This window comes from Pseudophryne corroboree, chromosome 9 (genome assembly GCF_028390025.1).
Source record: "Pseudophryne corroboree isolate aPseCor3 chromosome 9, aPseCor3.hap2, whole genome shotgun sequence".
Classification (NCBI taxonomy): Eukaryota; Metazoa; Chordata; class Amphibia; order Anura; family Myobatrachidae; genus Pseudophryne; species Pseudophryne corroboree.
The window spans coordinates 300539008-300559469 of NC_086452.1; the positions used below are offsets into that span (position 1 = coordinate 300539008).

Here is a 20462-nt window from a genome sequence, read left to right on the forward strand (position 1 = left end):
ATTTCACAACAAAACAAATTGAAAGGCCTTGCATAATCAGGAAGTCCCAGTGCTGGTGCTGATATTATGTTTGTTTTTAGCTGACAAAAAGCATTTAGCTGTTCTTGTGTTATGAGTAATGCACCTTGTGCATTTTGTCCCTTTAGAGCATCATATAACACTAGTAGTTTTTGTGATGCGCCTACAATTCATTCTTTGCAATAAGTGATCAGTCCTAAAAGGATATGAGTTGTTTACATGTTTGAGGAGGTTTAACTTTTGAAATAATTTTTCTCCTTTTTGTAGTGATATGATTACTATAAGCAGAAATGCAGTGTACCAGAAATTGTACTTTGTCTGGTGCATATTGTAACTTCTTTCTATGTACCCTACATTTTTTTTTTTTTAATATATGAATAGCAATAAGTCTTGACATTTGGGTTTTATTTAAAAATACCTTACACTTGTTGTTCTTTTGATGGCATCATATAAAACTTAGTCTTCTGTGATGCCCTTGGAATGTATTTTGTACAATAGGTGATTAATTTTAGAAATGACTTAAGCTGTTGTAAGGTGCGTCATAGAGATATTTCCAAAATAAACCTCCCTCCTTTACTGTTATATGCCAAGCATCAACAGTGATGCAATGTTAATGTATGTTCACCTAACATCTTTTAGAGGTATTATTTATGCATTGTTACAGTTACAATCTTGATTTTATACCATGTAAATGTGATTGTATCATGAGGGCAGACTTTTATCTTAGGGGTATGGACTATAACTACAGTTCTGCCCACTTCTCATACCTAGTTTACTTTATCACTTGCCCCACCCCTTGTAATAGTTACCCAAACACTTCCTGATTCTCTGACATTTCATTACACACTGTAACTGGAACAGTAACGAGCTGTACATTAAAGAAAATATATTTTTTTTTACATTTGTAACATGTTCCTAATTATTTACCTATGAACTGTTACTGTTTTAGACACAGAGATATTAATTTTACTGTGGAGATTTTTTTTTTTAATGCAAATACATGTCATGTTTGTAGTCTTATGACAGCCCTTTGCTATTGGCTGGGGCAATATTCATTTGGCCACAACACATTTTATTATACTTATCCAAAACTTTATATTAAGATAATACTATTTTACACACACAAATAAAACACTGAGAGTGAGCCAGCAGTCTCCCAACTCCGAACAGGGGTTAGCTGGAGTTTAATGATAAACCATTAGAACTTACATAATACATTATATTACACACTTCCATTGAAGTCTACAAGTCATTTGTAGCCACTGATTCAATACATATTTACCAATCTAATTTACAGACTATATATTTTGCTATTCTGTGGCACAAAATGACAGAAAAGTGCAAACACACTGATTACAATTTATGAATAATCTCTTTACACAATTTGATAAGCATGCAGTTTCAGAGACAAAAGCAGCCTGAAACTGAGACTTTTGGACCCCAGTTTTACTTAATGACGGACCAGACCAGCCCACATGGGAAGGCAAAAAAGAGTAAAGAATAGATTACCACCAGCTGGTTTTATGTTTGCAGTTCCATGCCACCTGAGTCCAATTGTCCATCACTAAGCAGGATCCAGAAAATTTATAATCCTTTTTGGATTTTATTTCTAGGTTTAAATTTTTTTTTTTTTTTTTACATGTTTAATGAACTTCATAAATTGTTGTTTAACATCAGGGAGTTCTGTAACTGTTATGTTAACAGTTCTGAATTTTTTATATCATGCAGTGGTTCAGCGCAACTTTTGGCGCACTGGATTAGGTCCGTCAGCAGCTACACCAGGTGTGACAGCATCTTATGTGTACACCGGATATAGTTTGCAGAGACCAAATTCTTAAGTAAATTATACACTGGAGGTGCAGATGCCAAGCTTGAGACCATACATAAAAAAATTTTAGGAGACATTTTTGGTCTCTTGACATTACATGCTGTACAATTTTTAGTCTACCAATATATTAGTCTGTGGCATGCACATCTTCAGGTATAATTAGTAGGTCTTTTATTTTTTTTAACACTGGCAACCATTTACTGATTAACTTTTTAGATTTAACAGATTTCCTAACATTTGGTTCTTTTTTTTTTTTTACAGGGCTTACATTTATAGTACCAAGGTGTTTGACTAATTGGACATAGTGTATCATCTGGTGGGTTACAATGTCTACAATTTGGACATGCCCAGTACGGATACCCTTTGGTTTTCTTGGGACCTTTACGTATCATTGTTTCCCTGTCCAGATATGTCTGCATCTTTAAAATCATCCATATTAATTAGAGCCATTTGTTCTTGAGTTTGTCCTAACTCTTCTAACTTTTTTTATACTGAAATAATTTACCTGTTTTAATCCACAAATCAAGACTCTGTTCCAGATTATTATTCTTCACATATCTCCCATAGGTTACTCTAATTTGTTTCAACCTATCCGGGTCTAGTGCCATTAGTAGTCACTTTTGCCCATTGAAACAATCGTCTCATACCCTTCAAGCATTGCTCACCATGTACATTCTTCATAATGTCCATTGCACTCCAAAGTGCTTCATCCGAAGGATAAGTATTTGTATTTCCCAATACTTATGGCCAGTAAGTATTCAATAAAATCCGGGAAATATCAGTAGCCTGGATCTAACGGATCCTCAGAGATATAACTGTGAGGAAAATTGCCTGAAACAGAGGTGATTTGTAACCAATTTTTACCTATGTTACTATCCTTTGGAATGAAATGACATCCCATCAATGTGAACACATCATCTGGGTTTTCTCTATTTTCCCAAACCCCTTCTTCTGCAGAGTACACTACTGCTTTTAAAACACATGGATATCCTTCCCCTAACTTATGTATGATTGCTATGCAGACACAATCCTGACAGGACATTCAACTTGCATTCATTGCTTGCAGCAGTCTGTGGTTACAGCTCACGGAAGAGAGAGAGAAAAAAAAGAAATTTTAAACGGCTTCCGTTTCTGATTTTTTTTTCTTAACTCTGTACGCTATAATTTTTAAAGCGACAGGACGTGTTTTGTTGAGGTGCTAGCAATATATGCAAGTCAGATACAATGATATTCTACTGTGAGTACAACTTAGACTTTTATATTATATACAATATATTGTTCTGAACCTTCCAATTCAGACAGTATATCTGACCAATCCTTTCCAATATTTCTTACTTTAAGAATAAAATGACAACCTATTGGTACAAAAATGTTAAACCCCTCTTCCCACGGTTCAGAGAATAATGGTGATTGTCCTGGACTACAAATATAATGTAAATAAAATTTCTGATCGTGGTGTGCCTTTACTAAGAGTACTACACACTTACAAAGGGGACATGTCTGTTTCATAACTCTGACTTATTTTTAAAGTCTTTCTACAATATTCTACACATATAGACTGCAGTAACACAAACTTAACCGACGTTTTAATTCTCAATATAAGACAAAACAAGACAGTCCAGTTTAACAACCCATCAGTTGGTTATATGCAGACACACTCTAAATACTCAGAATTCATTTACTTCCACATTCATTCATTGTTACGCCTTTATAACACATATATAAGCACATATAAGCAAGAGATAGAATGAAAATGAGAAAAACCTGCTTACTGAGTGAACTTTGTGCGTACGATCCCGATGCCTGTCTCCCAGCGGAACATAGTGGATAGTTAACAGGAATGAGAGTCTTCAGAGAAATATCTCTACGTACCATGCATGGATTTTGAGTCTCAGTCCAGGAACCGTCCGCTCAGTCGTCCGCTGTTCAACAGGTGATGTGGGATCTCGCTGGAAACCTCCATATTGATAAAGGGGAGCCCAGGAAAGGGCACCCTTTGCTTAACCAAGTTCAAGCACGCATTCAGTCAGTCAGCATCAGGTTCATACACGGCTGCAGCCAGTGACCAGTCAACAAAATAACCTTTGTAATAACTAGCCACACGTGTATATAGTGGAAAGTAATAGAGCAGAGAGAGAGCTTTATTTCCTACCAGCAGTACATTATAAAGTGATACCAATTAACATATTGTGTCGTCGTTTCCTGGCACGAAGCTTAATCCTATTGGCTAATAAAACTTCTATCTTATACGTAATATATTTTGCCAACGTCTATATTTTTTATATGTGCTCTTAAGTGGAATAACTAGGGGGTTTTGCTAACCTCGAAACCTACATATGTCTGGTTATATTTTTACACCTGCTATACCGCAAACTGACAAATACCCTTTGAAGCTCACATGTCTAGCTGCTGACATATTTCTGCTAGGAAATTACCGTAAAATATATCTTAGATAAAGGTCATAACTTCACAATGTGGGTTCAAACAAAATGCAGTATCTGTACTTTTTCCTGTTTCAATTCTAAGCTGAAAAACAATTTGAAACAATTTGTCAGATAAAATGGAGTCTTATGAACAAATATGGCTTCCATCTTTATCAGGACGAACCGCGGGATGGCACGGACGCAGAGGGGTAAAGTCAGTCCGGAGCAGCCCGGAGATCCCGCAGCCCACCCGCACCTGTGCCCCTTATCTCACGGCTGCAATGACAGTGCACCATCACTTGCCCCCAAACGTTAGAGGTACGGGACGCCGTCCTCTATCTGTAAAGAGACTTACAAGGACAATCACAGTCCGGTTAGGACTAGGACCTTTTGATTTAATTTTCTTTAACCCATTCATCAATTTATGCCTCATTTTAGAGTCAGCATCAGTTGATAAGACTGAAAGACTCATTACCAGCTGTAGTGGTATACAGACAGAGCACCTGTGAAGAATCTATCACAAGTGACAACATTTATGACTTATAACTTATGATCATATCTGCATTTTCCCTCATTTTCACTGTTTAATTGATATAGTGCAAACTTGCACCTTTCAAGTTTTGTTTTTCAAAGATGTCTTCTATATTCCCTACATCAATGATCTTTATTTCCTTTATTTTGCCCACAGTAGCATCAAAATACTTGCTTAGGGTTATTACCATTCAATAAATATTCTTTTTTATTCATCAATATTCGTGTTGCACAATATTTTCGTAAGCAGACACCACTGTAGGGGTTGAGCGCTGTTAGGCTTAGCAGCCACTTTGTTTGTGTAGTAGTAAGAGGGTAAGGACACCCGTTAACAAGCAGCACATCCCTAACAGTACAGATTCATCACCACAGTACGCAGATTACCCCTGGTATTATACTTGAAGTGTCACTTCAGAATGTCGCGTCACACATTCCACTACCTTTTGGATTTAATGTCCCCAGCACTCTCTAGACAGACCACAAACTTCAGGTCACCAATAGAGCCAAGCAGGAGGCTAGCTATAGCATTGTGGTGGTATGCCACTCCAGGTGAATATCGCACAATTGCTTGCCTGTTTGGTGTGGGGATATCTACCGTTTGCACCATTGTACATGAGGTGACCAGAGCATTGGTGGACAACCTATACCACAGATTTATTTCTCACCTGCATGGCCAGCGTTTGGATAAAACAATTAAGGGATTTGTGGAGTCTGGATATCCGCAGTGTGCAGGTGCAATTGATGGTACCCACATCCCTATAATCGCACCTTATGATAATCCTGCCGACTACTACAACAGAAAGGGATGGCATTCCATTGTTTTGCAAGCTGTGGTGGATCATAAGTATTGGTAATGTTCTTGTCAGTGTGTTTTCTTAATGCTAATTGTTTATAATTAATTTACAACTTAATATATATTTTTATATTAGCTTCACAGACGTATTCATCGGTTGGCCGGGACGGTCACATGATGCTCGAGTGCTTGCTAACTCTGATCTGTACCGGCTAGCAGAGGACAAGCAAGGGGGCTACCTTTTTCCAAGAGAGGTGATTTTGTTTAATAATTTTAATACTTTTGAAAACATGCCCAAGAAAAGATGTGTTAAAATGATGCAATGTTCATAAATCAAGCAGGTTATAGATGAATGCAATTTAATTTACATTGGGATCAATTAGTTGTCGTTACCTTCAAACATGCTTCCTATGTGCCCACCAGCCTGCCCATCACGGAGGAGTCTGCTCATATTTGTATTCCAATTTCTTGTTGCTAACGTACATTTTTTTATCTATATTCCTACTAGAAATCCAAATTTGTGGACGGAGTGGAGATCCCGGTACACATAATTGGTGATGCAGCCTACCCGTTACGACGATGGCTCATGAAGGGGTTCACCCAACATGTCCAGCTGAGCCCCAATTAAATTACATATATGCACACCCTGAGCTCGGCAAGAATGGTGGTCGAAAATGCCTTTGGACGATTAAAAGGACGTTGGCGCTGTCTTATGAAGCGCAATGATGTAGACATTAATATCATGCCTAACATTGTTGCAGCATGTTGTATTCTGCATAACCTATGTGAGTTTCAAAGGGAGGAATTCCTACCAGAGTGGACAGTGCAGGCCTCCGCTGCGTACCCTGCACTTGATTGTGAGGCCTATCTGGGCTACCATTCTGGAAGTGCAGAACAGATGAGGTCTACTATAATGGCCAACCTTACCTTATTACTCCATTAATTTTTTTCAGTTTGTATATTCTGTTAATTGTTGTTGCTACAAAAAATAAACCTGTTTAGTTGACGTTCTGCTACTGTGTCGATAACAAATGTACAACATCAGTATCCAATTTGAAATGGATGTATCAAGCATTTTGTTTATAAGTAAAAAATAGGACAAGTCCAAAGATTAACAAAAGGTCAGAGACCTTAGAATTTTAATTTGTATAAAACTTTGGTAAATAAAGTAGTGAAATCTTTACAGTAATAAAAGTCAAACCAGTAATAGTGTAGTAAAAACACTCCTATGATTTTAAAACCAACTTTTTTTTAAAACAATAACCATTTAAGATAAATTAAGGTAAACAGGAGACTCTGTAGTTGTCTCAGTTTCAGAAGGTGATTGGGTGTGTTGAGGTTGTGTATGTCGCGGATGGGTATAGTGAGTTGGAGTTAGTGGAGGTGGGGTTTGTTGAGGTTGTGTATGTCGAGGATGGGTATAGTGAGTTGGAGTTAGTGGAGGTGGGGTTTGTTGAGGTTGGTTATGTCGAGGATGGGTATGGTGTGACGTTGGTTGAGGTGGGGTATGTTCATAGTAGGGGGGGGCAAGGTAATATTGGACATTTGAAATTCCTGCATTTCCCTCTGACGTTCTCTTGCATCCTTATTATAGGTTTCCTGCATAGAGATCAGCTGCGTCATAAATGTGTTGTTCATGTCTTGCTCTGCCTGCAAAAATCGCTCGAGACGTGCATCTTCTCGATCAGCCATGGCAGCGTCCATCTGCTCTAATTTCTCCACCAGGACAGTGGTCATAATTCTTGCAGCTTACTTTGTTTTGTTTGGGCGGCGCCTCCTTGGCGGAACAGTATATACTGCAGACACAAATCAAATAATTATGTTATTGGAATTTGCAAAGAGCTTATATAAAACAGCAGTGTTCGCAAACGTGTTTGTGGCCTCCTCCCACCTACACACTGCATATACTCTGCAACATTTATAATTTTTAATTGTATGCATTTATTGTTAAGATTTAATGACGTTAATGTTTAGAGTTGTTAGTTTGTGTTTAGTTTACGTTAATTGTTAATGTTAGTTATTATGCTTTTAGGATTGTTGTACTTAATGTTTCCACGCAAAGGCTGCGTTTGTGCAATTGAGGCCATTTCACTTGGCCCAGCCTCTGTGTCTTCTGGCGCATCAGTGGTTTCAGTTCTGCTGGGCTCCTGTACAACTGGGTCAGGCATAGTGGTTTGCATCGGATGCGTATCACTCAGTATGACTGGTGGAGATGGCGGTGGTGGTGGTGATCGGGTGTCTGGGTCCTGTAAGCGGGTGTCTGGGTCCTGTACGCTGCAGGTGGAAGCAGCACAGGCCTGTCTTGTTTCTGCTGCTGCTATGCTGGAGGATAAGCTAACCGGTGTTGCAAGTGCTGTGTGGCCAAATATGGTGGCACACTGCTCTTAATATTGCCACTCCATACGGGCAGCACCACTTCTATTTCTGTTGTGGTCGTGGACCTTATAGAAATTCCTTTTAAGGGCCTTTAGTTTATTGATTACCTGCTGGGAGGTACGGTGGAATCCAGAGGCTGCAAGCATCTTTGTTATGTTTTTGTACGTGATTGCATCCTTAACAGTCCCTGTCATTTGGTGGGTGATTTCAGACTCCCCTCTTATCCGTAACAGCTCCCTAACCTCATCTTCACTCCAGTTTGCCATATTCTCCAAGCACTGTAGCAATGTAGCACTGTGAATGTAGTATAAATAAAAACACACTGTTTAAAGCGTGCTGCCTGTTTATTTCCGGGTTCAGATAGGTGACATCATGCAGGGAGACAACCTATCACCTCCTTTTTAAGATTACCGGGTTGAATATAGCGGGTCTGAGGCTTTCACACTGCCAAATGAACCGGTTCCGAACCGTGTAGGATTCTTCTTTTTACACGGGTTCAAATACCGGGTTGTTTGACACGGTAAATTCATAATGGCGCTTTCACACTGCACCTCAAACCGGGTTGACACGGCTCAAACTCGGCAATATATTGGGTTATTTTTGCGATGTGAAAGGGGTATTACTCACATTACCTATTATACAAGCAAGGCGCAAAGCACACTTTAATGGCAAAGTGACTACATCATGGTTGTTTTAATGATAAAACAGTAGCAGCCCAACACATACAAGCATGCTCAGCAATGTTTTTAATTTAAAAAAAAACATGTTAAAAGTGTAGCACACCATGCTGGGATTCTTTCACATCTGGAGTGACCCAGACTTGCCTTTTTTGGGGTTGGCCCTGCCTCATCACACTGCATCTCAACATCTTAAGAAGGACTACATATACTAGCATGCCCACACTCCCTGAAAGCCTGCCTTACTACATAAGGTGAGACAGGTCTTGTTGTTATGTTTTGTCAAACAACATTTTTGTATTGACACTTTAACAACACATGTCCCCAGACTTGGACTGTCAAACAGGGGTACAGGGGAAAGCACCAGTGGCCCTAATTTCATGCATGAACAGCCTAAGGATCAGGTTCCAACTGTGAAAGTCGAAAAATATCATGATTCACATGCCGTGTACTAACCCCATGCACATGCCCGCTGCGCGTGCACACACTCTGCCCTGCGTACGCATATTCGCACTTTGCGTAATGGAGGTTCTACGGCCGTGCGCTTTGGCGCGTGGTATGCGCATTTACGGTAGAGTTTGTGAGCGTCTAGCGGGCGACTCGATCGCAACATATTTAACCCATATAGTGTGTTTTATAGATAATATTCCCCTAAACAATGTCAGCAAGTATGTTTGGTGTAAATGGTTCCTGGAACAGAGAGATTCCTCTTTACATGATAGGAAGGGTCAGATAAAGGTTGAAAGGTGGTGTCTAGTATCCAGCTGTAGGGTATTTTAAGGGTAATATTCCTATGATAGTTAGAAAAGATTCGCATATTTCTGCGCATAGTTATGCGCAGAAGTAGAAAATAGATATAAAATTGTATTTAAAATATATTACAAATGGGGAGATGATGAGAATGGAATTCACACATAAATTTCCCACAGACTGAGATACAATGGCCTTATTTACACTAAGCTTTGAGATTCTATGAAGAGGGCCTACACCTTTGTTTATGAATAGGGCCAGGTTTCTCTCCAGAATAATGAGTGCTGAGTTGCCTTTGTCTCAACTGAAAGAGACATAAACAAGGGTGAACAATATCTAGGAACAGAGTTTGTTTGGAAGATCCAAAACAATAGCTTTCCACAATATAACCAGACAGAGAGGAATTTAGAATACTAACAAGTCCTAGCCATCGCCCACTTCTTGAACTAACCAATGATCCCCGGTGCAGTACATGTCCCACCCCCTAACCAATGGAAAGAGAGCACACAGTGTCTATTGTATTATGTCTTGAGCTAGTGAATAAATATAGCTTGCAACAGGCTTTGACACACAAGACTCTCTCCAAAAGGCTTTCTTTTTGAATGCTGAGGGCTGGAATCCAGGACGCGCTTGCGAATCATCCCCATGTATGTATATTTCTCTGTAGCCATGTTGTAGCCATTATGTTATCCTCTGTGTTTGCCATTTGTTCTCATTGTGTACTCATTCTGTTTGCTTGTGTTTGCGATCGTTCGCTATTGTTTATATTATTCCTTGTTATTCTGTTTAGATTTTGATGTTAGACTGTAGTGTATAAACTGTATTGTTTTTCCTTTTTTTACTCTAAAGAATCATCCACGAAGGTGTTAGAGCCGGAGTGGTTTTTAAATCCAAACCAGGTCTTGTGTATTCACTAGTTACTACAAAGGGTTTTCTGAGCGTCTCAATCGCTCAAACAGCTATCTTATTATCAAGGTTATTAAGCGTTACATCATTGTAGTATTACAGTACTAAGGTTTACAGTATAAGCATACCCTTACTGTGTGTAGTTAATAAGGTTTACTGTGTATCAGTCCGTGAGCGTACGTGTCGCTCGTGCGTCGCGCCCACGGCCTAGCGTCTGCTACGCTGAGTGCGTACCCTTACGGTACTCAGTGCGCCAATAGCGTACTTAGTCTGTAATAGAATATAGCTTAACGTTTAAAGGTAATATTTGACATTGTCAATTGGGGGGACTCATCCGGGCCTCCTCATATCCGCAACCTAGCGGAACCAGGCAGACTTTATCCATCAGCAAAGGGCAGGAAGGTAGTATCCCCTGTTAGCCGTTTGGTGGTTGGGGATACAGTAGTGCTGATCAGATAAGCGTCTGCTCCGCTTGGTTTGTAGGGATGCTGGTGGGATCCGGAACCGAAAGGTAAGAACGTTAAGCTATTGTCTTTTAAATCTGTTTTAATTTCTGTTTGGTGCCAACTGCGCACGCAACACATTTAACACACGCACACACCTGTACTCTGCATATCTGAACATATTGTTGCAAAAACAAGGTTCAAATGAGTCATATTGTGTTTGATTCAGATTGGATTGCTTATCTGTTTAAGTAGGTTTAAAAGTATATTTAAAAGTTGCTGCAAAAGCCTTGATATAGTGTTGTTTTTTGTTTTTTTAACTCAGGCCTAAAATAACTTCAGAGGCTTGCATGGTGATTTTTTTTGTGACAAAGGAAGCCGCATGGTCTGTCCTCCATTTTGTGTAACCCTCATGGATGTGGAAGGGGGAGGAGCAGCGGCCATTTTGGGAAGGTCAATTCTTTTCTAAATAGCTGATTTTCAGTCTGCTCAGGAATAATCAGCCGTCCTTGGTCAAAAAGAAATCACCATTTATGAGTTACCAATGCATTTATTTAACCCATGCCATAGTCAATTACAAATAGATTCAGATGGGGTTTAATAAAAGTTAATAGTAAGATGAATATTTGATGTAAGAACGACACACAGATATAAAACAAAGTTTTTTTTGTCTTCTTTACCTCCACGATTCTGTTAAACTCTGCTTGTTGTAAGATAAGCCATTGAAATGCAAATTAACCTGTGCAACAGCTTTTTTTCCTGGCAGTGAAAGGCCACCTTCACAGACAGTCAAAGGCACATTCATATGCAAATTAGAGGAGTGAATGGGTCTCGGGAGACCAGTGAATAGTACATAGATATAATATTATAATTATGTGTGTGTGTTTATATCAATGTATGTTCTGCAAGATAGCTATCCAATATGAATCATACTATTGGAAGCATTGATTAGTAGATTAATTTAGACCTGCATTTTGTGTATTCCGCATATCTACCTTCTTGTGTGCCATTAGCATTGATCACGTGCTGAGAAAATTTGTTGCTATCTCGTTAAAAGTAAAAGTAATATTTAAGGGAGTAATTGTAAAACACACACGCAGCCTGACCCAGTTATAAAGGTTATACAGGAGATACTGTGTGGTGCTTGGTAAACGATTATAGTTAAATATCATTTACATTTATAGAAGCGTATTATTTGTGTTACTGCGGGAGTATCCGGCCTGTGTACACGTGTCTCTGACCGAGTGCGAGACAGCGTACGCAACGCAAAGGCCTACACACGTGGCATAAATTACGCAACGTGCGTACAGATACGCCCACTTAATACAAATCACATGATAGCATTGTTTTAGTAGGCGATACGGAAGCCACGAGATAATAGCACAAATTTGTTCAGTTTCCAAAATTTAGTTTAAAAAGATCCTTCTCTCGTTGCATTACCTCTGGGATTAGCCTGTGTTACCTGAATGAAAGAAATTTTCTGTACAGAAAAATCAAAGTATATATGAAGTGAAAGAGCGTGTGTATGCAAGTAAAGTTTTCTTTTGTGTGAACCACGGAATTCGAGATCTCGTAGAAGGACACCCGTGAAGTGAACACATGGTGGCGTGGGAGAAGGCCATCTCACGTTAACAGTGTATAAGGTAAAAGGAGCAATTAGTAGTACAGCAGACCAAAAGGTCAGCGAGAGTCAGAAATACGTTTAAGGTAAGTAACGAAGCTCTGAAGACCCTGACTTAAGAAAGGTCAGAGGTAGTGAGCGCAGCCCTGGGGGTTGGCGCAGTACCCATATAGGCCCGTTTTGAGAATACGCTCTGGCTGAAGGTTTCGCAGCCTAAACAACCGATTCCGCTGGTCATTCAGCGGATAAGTAATAGTTACTTATACGCAGTGCGACTGTACCGCATGTAACTGTGTGCATTAGTTGGTTACCTTGATACCCATTACGCAATTTGCGTACGCTTTGCGGGATCATAAACGCTATTTGTACACTTTGACGTGATTTGTGTAGGTTTTTTTTTATTTTAAGGAAGGTTCGCTGATCACTCAGGAATTCTCCAGCAACTGATACTTACTGGGGAGGGTAGCATACTCCCACACGCCCCAGTAAATAGAGGTTACATAGGGGCCCTGGGTTGAGTACGCCAGTGCTAAGGCAGTGTGTGGGCGTATTGGTCGACGTGGGCGAGAGTGGGTGAAGGCACTCGTTGGACTTTCACCGTCGCCTTACCTCTGAGAACGTGGTTTTTGTAGGAATTCGCTGAGAAGGCAATACCTGCAAAGAATGGGGGCCAGTTGCTCAAGTAAGGGACGATCAACCAAGGTTCAGGTTGATATAATTCCGTGGCCAGAAGGGTCGGCGAGGTATATAATGTGTGAAAAATATGGATCACACGCTGAGGTTTTATGCAATGAATGAGAACGTATGACTGTGAACGATGGGGAGAAGTTTCCCAGGGTAGGCAGTTTTAATCCTGAGGTTTTGCAAAATTTAAGGAGAAGGATATGTCTGATAAAATCCGGGAAGCAACGGATTAGACATTATGATTATTTACAGTTATGGCAACAGGAAGGGGAGATACAAAGGGGATTAGCTCAAGCAGCTGGTTCCAATCTTAGCAGGAAACTGATGGCAACTGGAGAAACAATGGCTACAGAGAATGGCATACTGGGGTATGATGATAATAGTGCACTTAATAAATGTATTAATGATGATAATAGTAAGCGTAATAAATGTAATAATGATAGAAGTAAAACTGATAAATGTACAAATTCTAACCCGTGCAAGTTGCACCCCATGTTAAACTTCCCTCAGGATTACAAGCAAGAAAGTGAGCCCAGCACGATGTCTGCACTTTTTCCAGCAGCCATCATATGAGACACCCAGGTGAGCATGACCCAATCGGTAAAGGCAGTAGTCAAGCCCCCTTACGGAGGGTCAGGTGAGGTCGTGTCCACAGGTAAGTACGGTATTGTATGTTATGCACAGACAATTGCACCTCACATTGTAGAGTATAGAGAGGTAGCGGTTTCTGTATTAATGGATGGTTTAAAGGAAGTGTTGAGAACAAGGGTACAGACCACTCAACCTAATTGGAAAGGCATGTCGGTGGCTGCTTTGAGAGAGACCGCTATTGAACATGATCGGAACATCATAAGACACAGGGAGTCACAGGGCGGTAAGCAAATGACAATAAGTAGACAGGCCCTGACAACGAAGCCACATCAGCTTAAGCCCCAGACCCCTGTGGGTAAGTCGAATGTGACAAAATTTTATAACTGCCAGAGGGAAGGGCATTATGCACGGAATTGTATGTTTAGAGACCCACATAAGGTATATAAACCCCCTAGACAATGACATAACGCACGTAATTGTAATCAGGGATCATATAGGAAAAATTTTGGGCCGCACCTGTAATTTGCAGCCAGTGAAGTTGATTATTAGCCTTGATAGTAAGCCTGAGGTTACAGTCGATGTAATTGGTAGGTCATTCCTTGTAGACACAAGGGCGGCCAGGTAAACTCTGTGATTTATCTTTAAATATTTCCTTTTCATCTCTGACGTTCACCAGCAGAACTACAGCTCAAACGTCACATGTCTACTTGGTCTTTTTAGAGGTCTACCCATCCCCAGTATATCTTACCAGCATCGTTGTGTCTGGCCAAACACAAAGGGTGGAGAGTGGAAATACTGGTGGGGGAGACTGTGCAGAGATACCGATGGACATGTTGGTGTGACAGCCTGATGGTGAACGGAAATCTGACAATGTTTCTTTTCTATTGTTCTCTCTCTTTGTTCTTTCATGTTTTATGGTATGTCACACAACAGTTAGACAAATGGTAATGCAAGATTTATGATCCTTACAGAAAGATCGCTGAGTCGGAAAGAATATCGTATCACTGGAGTGTTCGTTTTGGGAAGACTGAGAGACAGCACTGTTGAGACGACATCTGAGCAATAAGAACAACAAGACTATAGGACACTTATCGTAACATTTTTCTTTCCCTTCAATTATTTTCGGTACCCCCATAACCACTTTCTCTTTCTCCTCCTGTAAGATGGACTCGCCCCAAGAGACTGCAGTCCGTGTTTTCCTGTTGACCCTGTTGTTGACCAGAGCAGTCTGTTTCGTTGAGAGTACCAGTGAGGTCGAGAAAGGATCTGGAATGGGTTCTGATAACCAGGATGGATTCGTAGAATTCCAAGGGCAACACAATCACAGAGCAAAGGCGAGTATCAGAAAACGATCTGGTAGCCATGACACTAGTAGACATTGTGAAGGATTGTTAGCTGAAGAGAACTGTATCTGTAGGAATTGTGAAAACATAGTTGAGGACGGGTGCATCCAGAGATGTCAGTCCAGCATTAATATCGATATGGACCGTCATCCATTGAGTGACTATCACTCATTAGTGGGTAAGGTTTTTAAACCAAACAGAATGCTGGGTGTGCTCACTAGTACCTCAAGGTCATAGAAAGTCAGGACTAGTGCCATACTCTTTAACGATAGATGAGGTACTTGAATTAAGGGGTGGGAGACCGGTGGACAAGAAATTTAATATTTCTAGGCCTCCTAGTTTGAAGCTCCACCAATATCATGTGGATAGGTCCTTAATATGTTTTAACATTTCCAATCCCCGAAAGCCGGGAAATTGGGAAGTGACATGGAACAACCAAACCATGACATTCTCACACAAAGCCGATAGAATGCCCATTGACTCAGAGCTTATACGCCAAATAGCCAACAGTGGAAGATATTTCCAATATAGGTACACATTAGGAAGTAGGCCCATGCGAGTTGGAGAAGTATCACCAGAATACTGTGCACATATCATACAACCTGATACGTGTACTAGACAAATAAGAGAGTTAGGGATAGGATTCTTCACCTGGAAGGTTTGTAATATGGTGATGTCATTTCCTGTCCCATATGTCCTCCCCGATGATGCATATTTCATATGTGGGAGGAAGGCTTATAAGTGGCTTGCTCCAAACTCAGAGGGATTGTGTTACATTGGAAGAGTGTTACCGGAAGTAATGACCCATCAATCGAGACAATGCTGTGATAAGATGTGATTCCACGGTCCGTTTCTTTCACCCATTTCTCCTTTGTTTTTCTCCAAGGTAAAAAGACATCCACTCGGAAGAAGAATTTGACGACCCATTATACAGACCATTGATGAACTGTTTCACCGACAATTGATGAACCCTTAGAGACTTTAATTTTTATGGACACTTGAAGAGCTTTGCTTGCCACACAGCAAAGATACAGCAATCCGGACAAGACTTCAACAAGACATCAACAAGACTCCAACAGACGCCCAAGGACGACCATATATATATAATCATACGAATGCATTTATAACGCATGTTTCTTATCTTCATCTCTTCTATCTTCAGGTAGTGGCACACATAGTCGACAGGTTATATAGACACATATATTAGCACTCACATATTTTCCTCATTCATGTATCATCAACTAATGTGCACCCCATTTGTTGGAACTAAAAGCCGAAAAGAGCTCGGTAGAGTTTGTTAGCCCACTTACAGACCCTTAATACGGGATAAGAAGGATTCAATGTATACTTCGTAATACCTCGAAGCTTATTTTAGAACATGTACGGCACGATGATACATGACCCCTCAGACATGAATTTCATACACACATGCTTTTTACTATCTCACTAGGTCATACATTTCCCACCTTCTCCTCTCCTCCAAACTCCCAATCATAAATAGATAGGTCATGGTATTATATATTTTTCTGCTTAATTGTTTAGATAGTGGCAGTTATTGTTGACTGCCAAAGGGTGGACTGTCAAAGTCGAAAATATCATGATTCACATGCCTTCTACTAACCCCATGCACATGCCCGCTGCGCGTGCACACGCTCTGCCGTGCGTACGCATATTCGCACTTTGCGTAATGGAACTTCTACGGCCGTGCGCTTTGGCGCGTGGTATGCGCATTTACGGTACAGTTTGTGAGCGTCTAGCGGGCAAATCGATCGCAACATATTTAACCCATATAGTGTGTTTTATAGATAATATTCCCCTAAACAATGTCAGCAAGTATGTTTGGTGTAAATGGTTCCTGGAACAGAGAGATTCCTCTTTACATGATAGGAAGGGTCAGATAAAGGTTGAAAGGTGGTGTCTAGTATCCAGCTGTAGGGTATTTTAAGGGTAATATTCCTATGATAGTTAGGAAAGATTCGCATATTTCTGCGCATAGTTATGCGCAGAAGTAGAAAATAGATATGAAATTGTATTTAAAATATATTACAAATGGGGAGATGATGAGAATGGAATTCACACATAAATTTCCCACAGACTGAGATACAATGGCCTTATTTACACTAAGCTTTGAGATTCTATGAAGAGGGCCTACACTTTTGTTTATGAATAGGGCCAGGTTTCTCTCCAGAATAATGAGTGCTGAGTTGCCATTGTCTCAACTGAAAGAGACATAAACAAGGGTGAACAATATCTAGGAACAGAGTTTGTTTGGAAGATCCAAAACAATAGCTTTCCACAATATAACCAGACAGAGAGGAATTTAGAATACTAACAAGTCCTAGCCATCGCCCACTTCTTGAACTAACCAATGATCCCCGGTGCAGTACATGTCCCACCCCCTAACCAATGGAAAGAGAGCACACAGTGTCTATTGTATTATGTCTTGAGCTAGTGAATAAATATAGCTTGCAACAGGCTTTGACACACAAGACTCTCTCCAAAAGGCTTTCTTTTTGAATGCTGAGGGCTGGAATCCAGGACGCGCTTGCGAATCATCCCCATGTATGTATATTTCTCTGTAGCCATGTTGTAGCCATGTTGTAGCCATTATGTTATCCTCTGTGTTTGCCATTTGTTCTCATTGTGTACTCATTCTGTTTGCTTGTGTTTGCGATCGTTCGCTATTGTTTATATTATTCCTTGTTATTCTGTTTAGATTTTGATGTTAGACTGTATTGTATAACCTGTATTGTTTTTCCTGTTTTTACTCTAAAGAATCATCCACGAAGGTGTTAGAGCCGGAGTGGTTTTTAAATCCAAACCAGGTCTTGTGTATTCACTAGTTACTACAAAGGGTTTGCTGGGCGTCTCAATCGCTCAAACAGCTTTCTAATTATCAAGGTTATTAAGCGTTACATCATTGTAGTATTACAGTACTAAGGTTTACAGTATAAGCATACCCTTACTGTGTGTAGTTCATAAGGTTTACTGTGTATCAGTCCGTGAGTGTACGTGTCGCTCGTGTGTCGCGCCCACGGCCTAGCGTCTGCTACACTGAGTGCGTACCCTTACGGTACTCAGTGCGCCAATAGCGTACTTAGTCTGTAATAGAATATAGCTTAATGTTTAAAGGTAATATTTGACATTGTCAAGACTGTGGTCTTGCCTGTTGCATTTTGGTGGTCCTAAACATTGTCAACCCACACACTGTCTAATTATCCACCCCCCTTACATCTTACACTGTATATTTTAAGTTTGTATTTGGAACACACTATTGTTAGGCAGTCATTTTTTAGTTAGCTTTGGATGGACGTCAGCCTCTGTAGGTCGACATGTGCTAGTTCTACATGTCACAAGATCAACATGTTATTTATGGAGACATGACAAATGTTTATTTATTTTTTCACTTCATGCGGCACGTGTACCCCAATTGCAATGGAAATTGCTTACGATGTAAGCGGTAGTGTATCGACTCACCTTGTCCTAAGCCTGGCAAACAAAGTGAAGCATGCAAGTTGACTGTGCAAATATTGGGATACCCAGGCACTCTAAGTTAAAAAGGACAATAACATACCAAAATACCCTCAGGTCAAACTTTTCACCTGACAACCTAGCACATATAAACCCTGTTGTCCTGGCAACCCTGTCGACCTAATGAGTGTCGATCTAGAGTGGACAGCCTAAACATTGTAGACGTAGACACTGTACATCTAATGATCCACACACAAATGTAAATGCTACATCCATACCACGATGAAGAAGAAAAACAATTTTCCTTGGGCCAAGATGGGCCCCAGTACAACACTGCATGTAATTGTAATTGAAGTTAAAGTAGCTAACAAATACAATTTAAATGTGTTAAAACTTACTATCATCTTCCACATGCCCAGCACCCTCAAACTCCTCGGGGGCCTCTGCTGCCCATTCAGTGGGTGGTGAAGGAGGCTGGATTGGGGAAGGAGGCTGGATTGGGGAAGGAGGATGGAAGGGTGAGTTGTTTAGAGAGGATGGGTCTGTTTGAGAGGGGGAGGGGGGTGGAGAGGGTGTTTGGTCCAGAGAGGGGGAGTGGGGCTGAGAGGGTGTTTGGGCCAGAGAGGGGAGGGGGGCAGAGAGGTGGGTTGGGCCAGAGAGGGGGAAGGGTGCTGAGAGGTTGGTTGGGCCACAGAGGGGGAGGGGGGCTGAGAGGTGGGTTGGCCAAGAGAGGGGGAGGGGGTTGGAGATGGTGATTGTGAAAGAGAGGGTGAGGGGGTTTGAGAGGGGGCTTGGGAAAGAGATGGGGAGGGGGTTGGAGAGGGGGTGGTTGTTGATGAGGAAGGGGAAGTTGGTTGTTGGGGTTCAGGGTGTTGATGGGGTGATGGAGTTTGTGGTGGGGAGGTGGGTGGAGGTGATGCTGCTGCTTGCTGAGCTTGCCGTTGTGCTTGCCCTAGAATCACATTTTAAAATTTAAAAAAATTAAACAAAAAACATATCCATGTGCATTACAAAATAACATTGTTCTGTTCATTCTAAAATACAAATACAAAGTTAGTTATGTCTCCAGCCTACAGCCTGTGTGCCGACTCACCACAACAATAAACATTATGCCCTAAGCACTCTGCTCCCCAGTCTGTACTGCAAGCCCTAAGCACACACACTGTGTAAACTGGTTAAGTGTGGTATGTTTTGGGTACTATAGTTTAATAATAAGGTCTGCTAATAATCTCACTTTATCACATCTAAGCACAATTTAGCATTGTAAAAATGTTTGTTTAAATTTTTTTGTTTGTGCTACTAATCACAGTTAAATACTCATGTGAACACATTATAATGCGTTTAACTTACTGCGTCTGTGTATTTGCTGGCGCAGCCGCGCCAGCAACCCGGGCTGTCGGCGGAGGAGGTCACTCCACCGCCGCTCCAATTGGAGGATGGTCCCCCTTTTCCTTATCTGCGTCCGCAATATGCGGCGGACCTCCACATAGGCCGCACGCTTAATCCGATTTGGGACATATGGTCCCGCACGGCCTACTCGTCGGTCCATTACTGCCGTGAGCACCCGCAGCTCGCGGTGGGTGAACGTGGATGCTCGCATGGTGCCTATGGAGTTTTCCTTACATGGGCATATATTTATAGTGTGTGGTCGCATTTCATTAGTTGAAATATCATGGTGTCATCTTTGTTTAACTTTATTGATCTGTGTACAATATTTTATAAACAAGTTGATGTGCTCCCTTTAGTTTGCATCAGCGATTATTCGCAGAAGACACAGCACCAAATAATAATTCCTAAACACATATTTCACACTACAATTCCTGCTTCTCAATTTTCTTTCTTTTTGGTTATTTGTTTAAATTACAAATGAACATAACTTACAAATGTTTATCTCTCTCTCTCTCTCTATCTATCTATCTATCTATCTATATATATATTTATTTTTTTAAACATATATAGATAGATAGATAGATAGAGATATTGCACACAAAATAGATAGATAGATAG

At 40.7% G+C, this 20462-nt stretch overlaps 1 protein-coding gene across 1 annotated transcript in view; it reads right to left on the minus strand.

Annotated features, from left to right (window-relative positions):
• Window positions 1-6755: 6755 nt before the first annotated feature.
• Window positions 6756-20462, minus strand: part of LOC134956979 (putative nuclease HARBI1) — a 17086-nt gene continuing 3379 nt past the window's right edge. Inside the window, exons 3-4 of the mRNA XM_063938788.1 lie at window positions 18854-19407; window positions 6756-7389 (exon numbers count right to left, since the gene is read on the minus strand). Of these exons, the coding sequence (XP_063794858.1) occupies window positions 18910-19407 (498 nt within the window). The 3' untranslated portion in view covers window positions 6756-7389; window positions 18854-18909. The remainder of the gene's footprint in view (window positions 7390-18853; window positions 19408-20462) is intronic.